At 45.0% G+C, this 16,711-nt stretch overlaps 3 protein-coding genes across 3 annotated transcripts; 2 read left to right on the forward strand and 1 right to left on the reverse strand.

Moving 5' to 3' along the window:
• Positions 1–2,465: 2,465 nt before the first annotated feature.
• Positions 2,466–3,370, reverse strand: LOC124695695 (probable glutathione S-transferase GSTU6). The gene has a single exon (XM_047228519.1). It carries the CDS (start codon positions 3,254–3,256, stop codon positions 2,546–2,548), a length of 711 nt encoding a protein of 236 aa, XP_047084475.1. The 5' UTR covers positions 3,257–3,370; the 3' UTR covers positions 2,466–2,545.
• A 2,754-nt stretch (positions 3,371–6,124) lies between these two features.
• LOC124701465 (putative ribosomal large subunit pseudouridine synthase SVR1, chloroplastic) lies at positions 6,125–10,004 on the forward strand. Its single transcript, XM_047233528.1, has 10 exons — positions 6,125–6,605; positions 6,716–6,795; positions 7,094–7,194; positions 7,326–7,392; positions 7,539–7,632; positions 7,707–7,755; positions 8,062–8,212; positions 8,452–8,508; positions 9,135–9,190; positions 9,522–10,004. The coding sequence occupies exons 1-10, from the start codon at positions 6,125–6,127 to the stop codon at positions 9,625–9,627; spliced, it is 1,242 nt and encodes a 413-aa protein (XP_047089484.1). The 3' UTR covers positions 9,628–10,004.
• A 760-nt stretch (positions 10,005–10,764) lies between these two features.
• On the forward strand, positions 10,765–15,646 carry LOC124701467. The gene is made up of 10 exons (XM_047233529.1): positions 10,765–11,059; positions 11,191–11,268; positions 11,350–11,918; positions 12,603–13,193; positions 13,279–13,433; positions 13,858–14,063; positions 14,146–14,279; positions 14,353–14,654; positions 14,741–14,844; positions 15,142–15,646. The coding sequence occupies exons 1-10, from the start codon at positions 10,780–10,782 to the stop codon at positions 15,210–15,212; spliced, it is 2,490 nt and encodes an 829-aa protein (XP_047089485.1). The 5' UTR covers positions 10,765–10,779; the 3' UTR covers positions 15,213–15,646.
• Positions 15,647–16,711: the final 1,065 nt, after the last annotated feature.

Genomic DNA, 16,711 nt, shown 5'->3' on the forward strand with positions numbered 1-16,711 from the left:
GGCCGCGAACCCGAGAATTCGCGATGCACCACGTCCCGGGCCACCATACGCGACGTTTTGGCCGCTTTCGTCGGGCTAGGTGGCCTCAAAAACGAGAAAAAAAAAGTTTTGACATGCACCACGGAGGGACCAAAATCGTCGGCCATGGTACACCAGCAACCACGGCGCGACTTCAACTTCGTCGGCCATGGCAACTTTTCTTGTAGTGCCTCGTGCGGAGACCGTCGCGCGATGAAGAGGGCGGCGTCGTTCTCAGCGACACACACGGCGGCGCGCCGTTTCCTGCACGTATTCCTCCTTTCCACCATCCATGGAGGAGCGTGAGAAGCGGCACGAGGCGGAGCTGGAGAGGAGGCGGCGAATCGGCGGTCGTGCGGGAGGGTGGATGGGAACGGGGCGGCAGCTCCAGGACCGCGAGGGCTCCCTCTTCTCGACCGCGAGCGGCGGGAGGGTGGATGGGAGCGGGGCGGCAGCTCCACGACCGTGAGGACTCCTTCTTCTCGACCGCGAGCGGCGGGCTGCCTAGGCGTTGGGGGAGGGGTTGGAGGAGAGGTCGTGGTCGGCGGTGGTGGCGGCGGCGAGGACGGAGCGGGTTGGAGGAGGAGAAACCGAGGGGATTGGGGGAGCGAAGCGTGCGGGGGATTGGGCAGCGTACCGGGCCAGGCGGGCTTTTAGTGACCCATGGATAAAAAGTGGGTCTGTGGGAGGGCCTCAGCGCCCTGAACGGAACAACGGCCGAGATCGCGCCACGTCAGCTCGATCGGACGGCCGAAAATCCAAAGCGCTGTGAGAGCTCCATGGGGGTGCAGCAATCATACCGTGAGATCCATATTTCAAAGTTTCAAAAAATTCTAAACTAAATTCTTACATGTACATCTAAACATTTTATGTAGGTATAAAAAAACATTTTTCTGTGGCTCCTGTAAAAAAGACAAATTTTGATGTTGTAACACGAGAATATATATTTTTGTCTTTTTTTGTACACACCACACAAAATGTTGTTTTTCCACGAAAACTTTTGAACGAACATAGGATGTCACGATGTATACCAAAAAAATTCGGTCAGATTTTTTTGACATTTTTAAAATTGTTTTTTTTATTATTTTCCATAATGAGTGCATATGCATGCGTGTGCCAAAACGCCACCTCCAGGCAAAGAATGCAGACTGCAACATGGCCTCAACAAAATATTTTGGGTTAGTGAATTCACACCATTGAGCACGAAGATCTTCTAACTTTGGGTATGTTTGATTCATATGAATGTTGGAGAAAAACCATAGGAATATGAAATTTTCCTTTGGTGGCACTATTCATCCATTTGATTCTAAAGAATGGAGCATAGGAAAAGTATATAAATTTTCCCTTTGGTTTAGATTTCATAGGAAAAGCAAAGGAATTTTACAATCCACTCAAAAATCATTTTTACATTTCTATGCAAGGAACGAGAGAAAAGTCATAAGTTGCATGATAATGACCCAATCTTAACTTTACATTTATTTTAATCATGATTTAATTATGGTTTAAAGGATTCTTCCCATTCCTACAAATCAAACACCCAATTTCACAAATTCCTGTGCTTTTACAATCCTATAGGATTGCACATACATTTCTATCATATTCATGTGTTTTTTTCTACTCCTACGTTTGTGAAATCATGCGAATTAAACATGTGTAGGTCTTGCTACAGCTTCTTCACCGGTTTGCATTTCAGAAAGAGGTGACCACCATCCTCATCAAGGCGTTTACAGTCTGGACAAATAGTGTCAATCTCCATCACTTGGTGTGCTAGATTGCGACGGATTGGTAAACTGTTATGAGCAATGCGTCATAGTTGTCCACTTAGAGATTTTCTCGAGGAGGATTAGTGGCCGGTATACTCAGAAAAGTCGGAATTAATCAAAAAGTTGGCGCGCATGGGCGTACCCACATGGTGGGCCGGGTGGGCCACGTGGCCCACCCTAAATTCTGGGGGAAAAAATGAATACCCCTAATCTAGATCTCAGGCTATGGCCTCGTTTGATATTTTCCCGAGCGAGAGCTAGCAGGGCGCAGTCCCGTGAGAATGGCGCGTATATGTCAACATTGTACCTATGCACGGTAATTTTTGCGGAAAACTGACATTTTTGTGTCTTGTGTGAAAAGATAAGAAAATGTTTTGCGAAAAGCTTTTTTAAGCACCAAAATTTGTCTTCTTTTGCACACGACACAAAAAATATCGATTTTCCACGGAACGACTTTACGAGCACATATAATGTTGAGATGTACGCGTCAATATTTTGTTTAAATTTTTTTAATATTTAAAACTATGTTGAAAAGTCATTTCAAAAATCGGGAGCATATTCCCTGGTGCAAAAAATCTCGTCCCAGGGCACGTGCCTAAATAACACAATCCTTTAATATTATTATCTTTTTCGCAAAAAAAGGAAAAAAGTGCTGGCCAGTGGCCACGTCATCACCTTCTTGGCTAATCTCGTGTACGTGGGCACGTGGCTGTTCCTCGTTTATTCTGTAGCCACGCCGCCGTGCTTGATCCTCCACTTGCTAATTATGTAGCTGCAGACCCGGCCGCAAAGAGTGCCATTATCATCTTGGCATAGTCGACCACCTTGTCGACATCCTGAAAGACCGCCTTGGCGGCGTCGAGCTCGCCGAACCGCTCCATCCAGGCCGCCAGGAGCGGGGTCCTGGCGGCGTCGAAGAGCTCGTCGCCGGAGATGGCCGCGGTCGCGTGCACCCACGGGACGATGCCCCCCAGCAGCACGTCGACGTACCCCACGCTGTCGCCGCCGAAGAAGCCGCCCTCCTTACGCCCTGCAAGCACACCCTCCAGAGCGCCCACCGCCGCCACTGCCTGCTCCATCCACTCGGCCCTCTCCTCGCCCGTCCTGGCGCTGAACACCCGCCGCCACGGCTTGAGCACTTTGTCGTCGATGTAGGCCGCCCAGAAGAGCGCCGTCGCGCGCTCGTAAGGGTCGGCGGGGAGGAGTGGCGGGCTGCCGTCGCCGGCGGCGACGAAGGCCTCGTCGATGTACTGCACGATGATGTACGACTCGCAGACGGGCCTGCCGTCGTGGATGAGGACGGGCACCGTCTTGTGCACGGGGTTGGAGCTCAGCAGGAGCTCGCTCTTGCTGCTGAGGTCCTCCTCGACGTAGTCGTAGCTTAGGCCTTTGAGGTGGAGCGCGAGCTTCACCCTGGTCACGAACGGGCTCGCCCACATGCCGACCAGCTTCAGCTCATGCCCTGCTCCCGCCATGTCCTGCTCCCTGAAGATGGATCTGTGGTGAGTTAGTGGGATCTGGTTTTGTTGGGTTGGTATGCTATCAACTCTGCATAAATATACATATCGGCTATGGACCAATGCGTCATCCCTGATGTAAGATGCGCTTCATGCGCAGGTTTTCTATTCAGATTACTTGTACACCACGATTGCTCAGAAGAATTTTCATGGTTGATGATGCCCTTTCTAACTATAACTGGACTGATGGAAGAAATGCAATATTCACTTTATGTATACACGGTTATTTATATTGCAGTTGAAGTAATTGTGCCGGCAACTCCAAAAGGTTGTTTAAACTTCGGCATGGGGGCCCGGCATGCTATCCACAATGGACGCGCTACTAGATTCTGGGTGGACTGGTGGCATGAGAAGGGCCCCCTCAAGGTCCTGTTCCCGGGCCTCTTTGCCATAGCGTCGGAACCCCTTGCCACGGTGGCCACGCTCTTCCTGGGTAACCAGTGCAGGCTCACGTTCCGCCGTGAGCTGGGCTTTGGGGAGCGTGTGGAGCTGGCCAACGTCGCCCGGCTGGTGGAGACCATCCACCTGTCGGAACCACAGACCGGATTTCATGGTCCTTGGAGCCAAATGGGAAGTTCTCCGTGCGATCGCTGTACAAGAGCTTATGCCAAGGCATTCCCCACAAACACTATGGGATAGTGTGGGAGATCAAGGTGCCACTCAAAGTCCGCATCTTCCTCTGGCAATTATCGAAACGCCGACTCCCCTCCAACGACAATATCCGGAAACGTAAGGGTCCATCCAATGGTACTTGCGCCCTTTGCTTGGAGGTGGAGGATAACAATCACATCTTCTTTAGATGTCCGCTGGCGCGCTTCATGTGGAGTGCGGTCAGAGACCTTCTTGGGTGCTCTTGGAACCCCTCGTGCTTTGCCGACATTTTTCGGTACATGCGCGTCCACGTTGGCCAGACTAGGAGAGTTCTTTGGTTGGCGTGCGCTGTCCTTCTGTGGTCTCTTTGGAACGTTAGAAACAAATTCACCATTGAGGGTAGTTTCCCTACTAACCCGGCTAACGGCCTGTACAAAATGACTGTTTACCTGCAGGCTTGGAAGCTTCTGGCTAGGAGAGGAGACCGACAAGCGGTGGAGCTGGTGATTGGAAGGATCCGAGCTCTTCATGCTTCTATCAGAGATAGTGTCTAGTGTCTTGTGCTCCCCTCTGGGGCCAAGCGGAGTCAGGTGGCGTCCGGTGTATCTTCGTGGCAGGCTTTGACGTTGGGGCGTCGCCTCGCCATCTGTTGAGCTAGGTCGTTCACCTTGTATCTTGTGCTGTCCAGGTCGTGTAACCTGTGAGTGTGGTTGTGTGGAGCATCCCTCCATCTAGTCGTGTCATGTTCGTTTCTGTGGATGATGTATGAATTCTGCCGTTGGGGCTTTATTAATTTAAAGCCGGGCTCTGCTCGAGCCTTATGTTTAAAAAAGGTTGTTTAAACTGTATGTAAATTTGATGTACTCCTACCGGTTCAAAATAATTGCTTAAAAATGGATATATATAAACATATTTTAGTGTGTAGATAGATACATCTTTTTTTTGGCAACTAGTATAAAGTATAAACCAAGAGAGAGTACATCAGATCTTGAAAAATGATGATAAGTAGTATCAACCAAGATCTCCCATGTGTATATCGACATCACTGACACTATCTTAATTGTCCACTGTTACGAGATTCGTACCACGATGGCTTCCTCACAGTTTTGTATATAAACCCTTCTATTTTCGGAATCAACCAAACTCCACGTTGGTCGTCTTATACTCTCTTTGATTTTTTTATATAAGATGTACTTCCCTGTTCCATAATTATTATCACGGTCTTAATTTAAATTTAATAAAATCACGATAAAAAATATGGAATGGATGGAGTATTAGATTTTAGAAAAGTCAAATGCATCTCGCCGTTATGTTCTTTTGTCCTTACAATTACACATAGGACCAACATGTCAATGGATCAATTTTCTTTTCCTTGCTTTTTATTTTCGACATCTCTCCCCTTCGCACTAACACTTCCTTTCTCACACAAAAGTCGATAGCATTTCGGAGTAGAGATGCCAGAGATCTGGTATCTCTACTCGGAACTGGCTAGTAGACCTAGGCAACACTGGCGGAGCTACGTAAGGGCGGAACTGGGCCGTGGCCCGCCCAGGATTTCTGCAAAATGCCTCTATACCTATGTGTTCTTGGCCCAATCTGCTAGAAGTGGTAGAGCAAACACCAAACAGGCAGCCCCTCACAGCTATGCAGGGCGACCCAGGCAATGTAATGGGCTTTTATTCCCCGCTATCTTGTGTAGCGATCAAAAATCCCAATAAGAAAATTGTCTAAGAAAACACTGCGTCCGCTGTTTTGGCTGCTTCGCAGATTTTCTTAAAAAAGAAGTTATCGTTGGTAGAAAGTAGCTATATTTATTTTGTTATTCGATCATGTATCTTCGCTAGTCTAGCACATGTAAATTTATATCTTACCCAAATTCATAGTTAGCATCTCAATAGCACAACTTTTCACTCAAATTTTCATCAAATAATAATTTTTTAACAAAAAAATCACCAAATTCTTAGTTAATCAATTAAAAACTGCTCTAATCTAGTCTGCTCTAATCTTCCATTCCTTGGTTATGACAAAATGACACACCCTTGTGCCACTGACATGTGTGGTCAAGGCCACCTGTCACTGACACAAAACGTATCTACTGTCATTCGTGTCAAAGCACAATGAAGTGTGTGCTATTTTGTCAATATTTTCAAATCCGATTTATCAAAGTGTCCTTCGTATCAGATATTTTTCCGCGGGGATATCCGATAACCCCTGCCCGCTCGCTCCCACACCCCAATGGCCCTCGCCACCGCCGCCGCCGCGGCTATCTCCGTCCACCCCTTCCTCTCCCGCCCCGCCTGCGTCCTCCGTTGCGGCCGCCGCATCCGGCCCCTCCTCCTCCTCCGCGCCTCCTCAACCTCTTCCTCAGACTTCAACATCACCTTCGCGGAGCCCGCCCCGTCCAAGGCCTCGCCCTCCGGCCAGTCCGCGCAGCCGCTGGTCCCCTGGATCGCCCGCGGGGCGGACGGCAAGCCCGCCCTCCACACCTCTCCGCCGCCGGACGTCCTCCAGGCCGTCGCCGCGGCCGAGGCGGAGGCCAAGAGGGCCAAGAAGAGCCAGAAGGGTGCCGCCGGTGACGCCAGCCTCAAGGTGAAGGAGAGGAAGGCCGCCCCGACCGCGCCGCCCAAGTTCTCCAAGGCGGCCAGGAGATTCTACAACGAGAATATCAGGGAGCACGAGCCGCAGCGCCTCGCCAAGGTCCTTGCCGCTGCAGGAGGTACCCATCCTATGACGCAGGAATCTTTGATAAGTTTCATAGATAGGTAACAGGTCGGAGATTAGAGCAGCATTGTACATGTTTTTTGCTGACTCGGTGGCTCTCCCTAGTGGCCTCAAGAAGGACCAGCGAGGAGCTCATCTTCCAAGGGAAGGTCACTGTCAATGGTTCTGTCTGCACTTCTCCCCAGGTACGAAAAATACTACAACCTGAAGCCAAATTAAACAAGAATGAGCAGGACCCAGGAGCTAGTTCTTTAGGTTGGTTACACATGTAAATAATCTTGCAGCCCCTAGCCACATTTATTTGGTGTCAATCTCAAAACAGTTGTCTAGTTGCGGCAAATAAATAGTAGCTTGTTTAACTTGGCTAGGATCTGTTATTTTGCAACTGTATGGAATTTGGTCAGTCTTCTTGAAATGTATGTACGGAAAATGTTTTTTTTTACTTCGGTTGCGTTTTATTCATAGCCAGTTTCTCTTATGTAGACCAAGGTTGACATCGCAAAGGATTCTATCTACGTTAACGGGAATCGCATTGCGAAGAAGCTGCCTCCAAAGCTGTATTTTGCTGTGAACAAGCCAAAAGGGTTCGTATAATTTCTTCCATATTGTTGCAATCTGCAGATCATTAAAAAGTTGCCTTATTTTTGAATCGTAGATAAGGAGCCATCAGTCCAGCTGTGTGATATCCTTAAATGTTATTTCCGATGTCCTACAGGTACATTTGCTCATCTGGCGAAGAAAAGTCTGTTATCTCCTTATTGGATGACTATTTAAAAGGCTGGGTATGTTCTATGTTAGGAATTTTTTTTGTATAAAATACATTACACTGGTAGCAGTGAAACTTCACCATATTCATGGTGTGCTGAACCTTCGTCTGTTGGTTATACATATGCATGTTTCCCAATACATCTATCTATCACATGTGCAGAACAAACTTCAGCCAGGAACACCAAAACCACGCTTGTTTACTGTGGGTCGTCTTGATGTTGCCACAACTGGTTTGATAGTAGTTACAAATGATGGTAATTTTATAATACTTGGTAGAAAGTACTTAGGGATGAACTCCAAGACCTAAAGTTAGTCGCTCTCCTTTCAGGTGAGTTTGCCCAGAAAGTTGCACACCCTTCTTCAAATATAACGAAAGAGTAAGTTCGACCTCCTTTGCATCATTTGTAGTACTGCAATGCGGAAGTAAACTGTTATTGAAATACAGTAGATGCTATTCAAAAATTTGAAGCAGACAAATTAGGTTGTCTTTTTGGTACTACCCTCATGCCCCCATTCAGTGTGCAGTGGTAATGTGGAGAAGTACTGTTGAAATGGCACTCGTATTAAACTGAAATATTCTTTAGGGAGATAGTTGTGCTCAGACATGGTAAATGGACAATGAGTAATAGGCAAAACCAACATTGGTTATACGTCGATAATTTGACATTTCTTCAATATTGCAGATATGTAGTAACTATAGATGGAGCAGTGCACAAGAAACACCTCATAGCTATCAGCGAAGGAACAAGAATTGACGGTGTCAAGGTCGTACCTGATTCTGTAGAGCCATTGGATGCACAAACTGACACAAAAAGGACCCGACTTAAAATAGTGGTAATTGTCCTTTCTAGCATACCCCATTCTATTGTATTTGATGTTAGTTTTCTTAATTTCTGCAAGTGGTACAACTATGTATAATATTTGCCATGTTGATTGTGAATATCTAATTCGTTCTATTACGTAGTTTGTGGCTAGCGCATATGCTTGACTAAAGCATTATATATAAGTCAAAGGCATCACATTTAGTTATCTACTCCACTGGCATTGATATTGTCAAGTTCTGTTTCTGGCAGGTTCATGAAGGAAGAAACCACGAAGTTCGTGAACTTGTGCAGAATGCAGGACTAAAGGTTGTTTTATGTGATCAGTATATCCTTGTCAATTTTTCTTTGTATTTTATTTGTCCATATCATAGTATTTCTTGTTGCTAAGTTACATGTGATGTTCGAGAGGGTAAACATCTGTCAGACTGCGTTGGATGGTGAGGCCTTGATCTAGAATAGCTAGTCAAGGACTTCAGGGACTAGGAGACCTTTTCTTAATTTGTGTTTGCTTAGTTCATCTCAAATTCAATAAGCTTCCTTTCCTTCCATGGAGAATCAGAGATTGGCCCTAACTCTGCCTCACCACTTGAAGTAAAAGCTGCCTTAAGAGTGAGCAGTGAGCAGTGAAACTAACTATAAATATGAGATTCGTCACGTGACTGACAAACCTCGTCAAGAGGGCAGGTGTTCCTGCAATTTCATAAAGGGAAAGAGAGTTGGCCTGTTTATAAGGGGAAGCAGGTCAGATAACCATACAAAGCTCGGTTAATTGGAGAAACCCCCTACATTTGTTCTTATTTAGGGGTGTAGAACTATTTGTGTGATTTTACGTGGAGCTGTTTGGGTGGACTTGTATGCATCTTTTTGTTCATCAAATAATATCCGTCTTATTGTTTTGAACGTAACTGATATTTTATCATTGTTCTTGATAGGTCTACGCATTGAAACGTGTTCGGATAGGCAGGTTCCGCCTCCCATCAGATCTGGGGTAATGTTGCTTAGCACAGCAGTACATGTTTGGCAGATAGCATTGTACAATCTTTTTGGCAGATTTCCATAATGGTTCTTACAAGTCCTCGTTTCCACCTTTTTAAAATATCTGAAGAACATGGCTGCTTGGTGCAAAATGATAGTGTAAAAAATCAGTCCAGTGCAGTAACTGATATACCCTCTTTTAGGGGCTTGAGTTTTAATTATGTGCTCAACAAGTAAAACTAACTTGACAATCAACACTTATTTGAGTCTGACAAATTTTCCATTTTCACGATGAGGTAACGGAACACTAGATATTAACCCTTTGTTGGATGTTACCCTTACAGGATTGGGAAGATGGTTGAACTTAAAGAAGCTGACATCAAGGCACTCGAAGGCGACCAACGTGCTAGCCCAAAGACCCGCGATTCTGTTAGTGTAGAAGTTAAATAGGGACTATAAGGCAACGACAACTAGAGTGGTGGTCACCTGAGTTCATGGGCACTGTTTTTGACACCGACTGGACAATCACGTCGCCGTCAAAGGATGAACACCTTCCTTGTTAGGTGTCAAGGCGATAGCTACTCCAAGCCCAAAGGGCCGTGCTAGCCTAACTTAAATAGAGGCTTTACCCTGATGGTCAAGTGATTTTGCTTCCAAGAACACATGAGCTGCTTGGCTGAAGAATTTTCGGGATCCCAGTGGTAGCGGTATGCTCAGATAGCAGAGTTGGTTTTTCTTTTGAGATTGTAGCAGAGTTGGTTATATTGGCTACTCTTATGTACATTTACCGATTTATCTGTGAAATGTATATGCTCTTAATCGAGTCACAGACCACTTTCAGCAGTTTTCGTAACTTGTAACTCGTACCACTACAGCATATAGATGCCTGATAATTCTTGAGAGCTCGGTCAGCATCGTGTTTTCAACAGAGTAAGGCCTATTCTGCTTAGTACGCCTTCTCCTTTTCTTCATTCCTCATTTATATTCTCTTCTCGGCTGATCTAGTTTTTCTTCATCAACATTGCATCTTTTTTTTTTTTGAGGGAACATTGCAACTTTTATTAGGTGTAAATATTTTCTTCAAGAGACTTTTTTTTTGTAAGCTTTTCAAGAGACAAATTGAATCGGTGGGCCATAGTAGTAGACAAAAACAAAGAGATGAAGCAAGGCGTGTCTGGGCCCATCTGGGCCGATGTTGGGCCCTGTGTTAGTTGGCAACGAGGAGGAAGAAGATTTAGTTTAAGCCGCCCCATTACCATGAATCATCATCGTCGTCTCCGGCTCAGATCTGTCTCCTCGCTGCACGCCGAGGGACGGAGGGATCAGCACCCACCACGAGCCACCACCACCACCACCCACGACTCCACCAGCACTTGTCCCGTCGTTCCCATTTGCGAGCTCTTCCCTTCCCCTCACCTCCCAAGATCTCCTTCCAATCCCCAACCCGCGCCGCCGGACGACCGCCCCGTCGCCGCCCGGGGCAGCGGTACCGGCGTTCAGTGCTGCTCAACGGAATTGACCAAGAAGATCTTCAGGGCCATTTCGTCCTCCTGCTCGCGCTCGCGCTCGCACGGCAGGGGAGCCTGCTGACGACGAGCAGCGATGAATTTCCTCTACCGAGCCGCGCAGCCGGACCTGCCGCGGGTCCCCGAGCAAGATCGCCGCAAGGACGGCGCCTCGCAGAAGCAGGCCAAGACCCTCGAGGGTCTTATCGCCGACGACCCCTACCGCGTCTCCGCGGCCGCCGAAGGAGACGGAGCTGCTAGCAACAATGGAGCTGGAGAGATCGCCGACGACGCTTCTTCAGATTCCAAGAGCTCAGCTCCGGCGGGGAAGCATAGCGACGTCTCGGAAGACGAAGGGTGGATCACGATTCCAGACGGTCCGTGCCCTTTGCCTCCTTGCTCGGCTTTTCTTTCCGTTGCATTCGAGATTCACCAGCGCACATTTCTCCTTGCAAATGTCGTCTGATGCTCTGATGCTAGCTTAACAATTCACAATCTACTGTCGCAGGGGAGCTTCCTGAAAATTGGAGCGAAGTTTCAGACATGCTGCAGCTGCGGCCTTTGGACCGCTCCTTCCTTTTTCCTGGTAAATGCATCTTCATTATTCTCAAGGTGCTACTTGAGACAGTAGCTGTTTTCTGGAATCCTGAATTTGTTTGGTCATCAGGTGAGCAGGTCCACATACTGGCGTGCCTGTCAGCCTCTAAGCAAGACATGCAGTTCATATCCCCGTTTAGAATTGCTGCCGTGATGTCTAAGAACGGGAACTCGCCGCAACACCCCGCAAAGAAACCTAGCTCTGTCAGTGAAAATGGTGACACGAACCGGACAGCCGAGGAAGATAGCTCTCCTCGTGGTGCTGAGGATAATAACATGGAGAGTGTTGAACTCGGTGACAATGTATCTCCTGCAGCACAAGATGTTTTGGAGACTGAATCTCTCCTTCGGATGGAAGATCACAAGCAACAGACAGAAAAAATGCTGCAGAAATTCAAAAGATCTAATTTTTTTGTCCGAATTGCGGAGTCAGATGAACCTCTCTGGTCCAAGAAAAGGGTGCACGCAACTAAGACGGTAGACGACCAACCATATCCGGATAGCCAGGGAAATAACACGGCTTCAAGGAGTAATGCTTACAACACCATCTCTGATAAAGGGGTTTTTGATGGTAGCACGTCTGGCGGAGTCGCCCGTGATACTGCAAGGTGCTATGCTCTGCATAATGGAGACATCGTGGTATGTTTCCATTGATCCGCCTGTTTACTTGTTGTGTGACACTATACACTAGCTACTTTATATTGTAATGATTGACTTGGGAAGCTTATCAGCTATGCGTAAATAGTCCCAAGTTTACTACTCCGTACTATAATTCTAGTTTTACCAGGTATCTACTTGATACTTGGAGACTGATATGAAATCTTTTACTCCCTCCAGTTCAGAAAAAGTAGACATGTCTTTAAGTTGAACTTTGATAACTCTGATCACTCATATATTTTTCAAATAGTTAGATTAGAAACTTAAAAATCATTTGCATAGATTTGTCTCTGAGAGGTATTTTCAGAATACTATTATCCTATTGGTCGTTATGATAGAAGCTAATTGTCAAAGTTAAATTATGGATGCTGTCAATATCCTAAAAATCATTTTTTTTCATGAACTGGAAGGAGTAACTCAATGCATCAGTTTTCGCGGATTCACTACATATCCTTTGCACAACTACTGCACTTGTCTGAATATGCTAACCATGTTTGTTAGTTTAATAAAGATGCATGTTTTTCGATATTAAAGAAAGCAGCTTCTCTAACAATTGAACCGTGCTGCCGCTTGGCTAATTAGCATTCACGTAATTTTGTCGTCTAATTCTGGGTTACTTATATGCGTACCGATTAATGACTCCTGTTATCTGTTGGAAGGATGCAGGTTGTTTTGCAAGTGAATGTTGGTGTTAGCAATATGGAAGACCCAGTGCTTGAAGTTCTTCAATTTGAAAAATGTACATCAAGCAATTATATGCGTGAGAATCTTGTCAACAGACTCACTAATGGTAATGAGGATCCCTGTCAGGAGCTGCTTAGCTGGTTGCTCCCTTTGGACCGCACACTGCCTCCTCCTCGTTCTTTATCACCTCCTACTCTCAATCCTAGTATATCGCACAAACAATCTTATTCTGCCTCTGGGTCTCAAATTTTTTCGTTGAGTAATTTCAGAAGCTATTCAATGCCTTCACCCTCCTCAGCTCAGTCTCCCAACATAAGACCACCACCTATTTCTGAAAGTGAAGAATTTATGCCCGAAAAGCCTGCAAAAACACCTGATGTTATAAATGATGGGCAGCTTTCCTTTAGAGGAGTTCCTTTGGAGCCTGAACGGTATTCTGTACGTTGTGGTCTAGAAGGTGTATATCTACCAGGGAAACGTTGGTCAAGAAAAGTTGAAATCATTCAACCAATTGAAGTTCATTCTTTTTCTGCCAAATGTACTGCAGAAAATCTTCTGTGTGTCTTAATAAAGGTTTCTTTGAACATCCCAAATCCTTAATTTATTTCTCATACTTAAAGAAACTCCAAAACCTAATGCTTATACCTTCAATTTTCAGAACATTGCTCCACAGCATGTGCAAGATATAGTTGTATTCATAGATGCAATTACTGTTGTCTTTGAGGAGGCATCCAAAGAAGGTTCTCCTCTGTCACTACCCATTGCCAGTATTGAAGTTGGGCATGGTCACAGTTTACCAAATCTGGCACTCAGGTATACACATATTTTCTCATGGATGCTTACTTGAAACACATGATTTCTTCAATAAATTATTTCCCTCTGGAATTTGCCAAATCAACCTGCTTGATCTTGTCTCTAATTTAGCAAAATAAATAAATTCTCACAGTATGCGTAGATGTGCTATGCCCTGGAAATTTTCAGTTTTGGTTTTGGTTTTTGTTTTAGTTTGAACAAGTTTGTTTCATCTTCCTCAAAAATTCCATTTTTCGTTAGAAGAAGTTGATTTCGTAGGATCTAGAGTATTGACTTCGCTGATTGGACCAAACCCTTTTGCTTTCACCAGATCCAGTTAAGTTCTTTATGCTAGCTGCCTTACATACATTATGCCTTTATTTGAAGCTTCTCCTGAAGATTGAAAGCTTCCATATGTCTTAAGTATTACTCTGTTCCTTTCCAGGAGGGGTGAGGAACACTCATTTATTTTGAAGCCAGCAATCATGTCATCCAGGAATCGAAGGAGCAACAGTGATGCAACTCCCACTTTGTCACTCCCAAAGACCAATGGAGCTGCCACAAATGCTTCTGTGCCGAGGGTTAGCGACCCCAGTGTTGCTCTTACTGATCAGTATGCTGTACTTATATCATATCGCTGCAATTATGCAGGTGAACTGTTGAAAATTTTTTTTTGCTTGAGATCAAGTACTGGCTGATAATTCTGACTTCCAGCCCTTTTTGTCCTCTGTAGAATCAAAGCTTTTTTTCAAGCAGGCCACGAGCTGGCAACCCTGTGCAGCCAGTGATCTTATGATATCCGTATCTTCTGAACTGTCATTACGAAATCCTATCCCGAGTGCTCGAGTTCCTCAACTTCCTGTGCAGGTTATTTTGGTCCTTCTTTAGGTTTTGCTGTGCTTCATGTCTCACTTTGATAGTGGTCCTTGTTCTTTTCCAGGTCTTAACCCTTGAAGCTACCAACATGACATCAGAAAACCTCACACTAACTGTTCTTGCTCCAGAAGCATCTGGTTCTTCTTCAGTTGTATCCTTGAACTCAGCTCCAACCACACCAAATGGTTCGCATGATAATCTTAATGAGTCTGCGAGAAAATCTGGCTTGGGAAAACAAGGAACTGGTTTTCAGAGACTAAATTCAGTCGTTGCCGGCTCTCCAATGGAAAGTGACAGCGGAGGAAATAGGTTGAGTACGTCAGCAGGTTGTACTCATCTGTGGTTGCAGAGTGCAGTTCCTCTAGGGTATTGATCCACACCTTTTTTTCCCCTTAACAGTCACAGTGCAGTATTTCAGTACTTTGAAGAATTAAATTTGTGGTGGTAAACAGGTGTGTCCCTGCACGTTCAAGCACCACTGTCAAACTCGAGCTACTTCCGTTAACAGATGGGATCATTACATTGGATACACTGCAAATAACCATAAAGGAGAAAGGTAATTTCTTCATGAGAAACCAAAAGCATAGAAAATCAGTAACTTAGCAGCCAGAAACCCAGAATAGTGCCTACCCAAAATGTGTTATTGCTGTTCTGCTTACTACCTGCCATAGTCTGAATGCATCAGATTCTTCAGATTCAGTGAATCTTTGCTTTCACAAATAAATTTTAACAAGTGCTCGTGTGGTGCGATCATACTACGAAAACTCTTGAATCTGTCCTGGCTTCCGCTGCTGATTCATGCCATGTTCTACTACAGGTCTTACATACTGAATCGTGAATTGTTCTACTACAGGTCTTACATACATACCGGAGCACTCCTTGGAAATACATGCATCTTCTGGCATTCCAGCGGGAAGGTCATAGGAATCAGCAGAGCATTATTCCATGCCTTGCAGTTTCTGGCTCAACCTCAGCGTGGAGCAAAAGTGAGCAAATGCGTTGTTGCTCATTTGTATTGGATGCTGGACATGGGAGCTCTCACGGCAGGATCCTAGAGTCTGAGCCATATATCTCCATTTCTGCTGCCCAAGATGATGGTCTCTGCATCAACTAGAGAAAACACGTTCCGAAATCCGTTCATGCACGGGGCAGGCTCATCGAAAACCTGTAATGTTGTGTTGCATAGTTTTGATTCTTTGTCTTTTTCTTTCTGATTTTCATTTTTGTTTGCTACATGTAAACCTGGCCATTGGCCTTGTTTTGGCTGGCAGGCAGATGTATCATGCGATGTATCGGAAAATGAGAACTTTACGGATCTCTGGTATTTTTTTGGGGTTGGTATTTTTATGCCGGTTTTATTGGCTGATAATTTTGCTTGTTCATCCAGTGTTTGCTCTTGGTAGATTTCGGCTCTGATCTATGCTAGCTAGCTTGTACTCTGTTCAAATCCAGGTTGGTATGCTCGTTTTGAGTGCTAATAGAAATGTTGCTGGACTTGACAACGTTCAACTCAACACACGTGTGGAACGCATGATTATTGTTGGATTTTCACTTTACAAGTCTAAGATTTGCTGATATTATACCTTACTTGTGCAAACCAATGATTCATTTACGAGTCTGAAAGTTACGATTTGCATGTATATTTTGAACTTTCATCAGCTAATTATACATATATATTACTCTGTTTCAAGGAACAAGGCGCACGTGTATTCCAACGAATTTTGACCATAAAAATTGAGCAATAAAATCTTGATTATATTATGGATTCGTTTTAAAAAGAACTTTTTAATGATACTAATTTTATACAAACAATGTTTATCTATTTGAAGTAATTGTTGGTCAAATAAAAAACACGTAAAATGAGGATGCCTTATTCTTTGAAACGGAGGTAGTATGTATGTAAATACGTCCAGGTAAGGCCAAGGAATTGAAGAACCGTTGGTTGTCTCGTTTGATCGACAAGTAATATGGATCGATGGAAACTTCATTCTCGATTCTACGAGATTTTCTATGAAAGCATTTCACTTGCCTCTCTTCAATGAAAGTTTTATTCTTCCCATAATGTATCATAATTTCTGGCTTACTTTTTCTGATGATTGATTCAACCTCTGATAAAAAAATACAAACAAATCTTTAACACCATTCATCAACAATATTGCTAAAGAAATGGAACATAGAGATCTTAACACACTGCAGAGGCACGACCACTGATCATATATGAATAAACAATTCAAATCGAGGCGAGAGCATCAGGAGTGGAGACTGGAGAGGAGAGGCACCTTCTCCTGTACGCCACACTCTGTTTCATTCATTCTTGCTCCCGTCGTGCGCGCCTCGACTGGACTCAAACACCCACCAAAATACAAACAAACCCCAGCGAGCGCCTCCGCCCTCAATCTCACATTCCTCTCCCGCTCTCACCG

Source organism: Lolium rigidum, chromosome 3, assembly GCF_022539505.1.
Source record: "Lolium rigidum isolate FL_2022 chromosome 3, APGP_CSIRO_Lrig_0.1, whole genome shotgun sequence".
Taxonomy (NCBI): domain Eukaryota; kingdom Viridiplantae; phylum Streptophyta; class Magnoliopsida; order Poales; family Poaceae; genus Lolium; species Lolium rigidum.

Excerpts from the sequence above, each read along its gene's own strand:
- LOC124701465 (XM_047233528.1), top strand. The coding sequence starts at position 6,125 with ATGGCCCTCGCCACCGCCGCCGCCGCGGCTATCTCCGTCCACCCCTTC. Across the intron at positions 6,606-6,715 it reads GGTCCTTGCCGCTGCAGGAG|TGGCCTCAAGAAGGACCAGC; the intron begins GTACCCATCCTA and ends GGCTCTCCCTAG. Across the intron at positions 7,756-8,061 it reads TCTTCAAATATAACGAAAGA|ATATGTAGTAACTATAGATG; the intron begins GTAAGTTCGACC and ends TCAATATTGCAG.
- LOC124701467 (XM_047233529.1), top strand. The coding sequence starts at position 10,780 with ATGAATTTCCTCTACCGAGCCGCGCAGCCGGACCTGCCGCGGGTCCCC. Across the intron at positions 14,064-14,145 it reads ATATCGCTGCAATTATGCAG|AATCAAAGCTTTTTTTCAAG; the intron begins GTGAACTGTTGA and ends TGTCCTCTGTAG. Across the intron at positions 14,280-14,352 it reads TTCCTCAACTTCCTGTGCAG|GTCTTAACCCTTGAAGCTAC; the intron begins GTTATTTTGGTC and ends GTTCTTTTCCAG.
- LOC124695695 (XM_047228519.1), bottom strand. The coding sequence starts at position 3,256 with ATGGCGGGAGCAGGGCATGAGCTGAAGCTGGTCGGCATGTGGGCGAGC.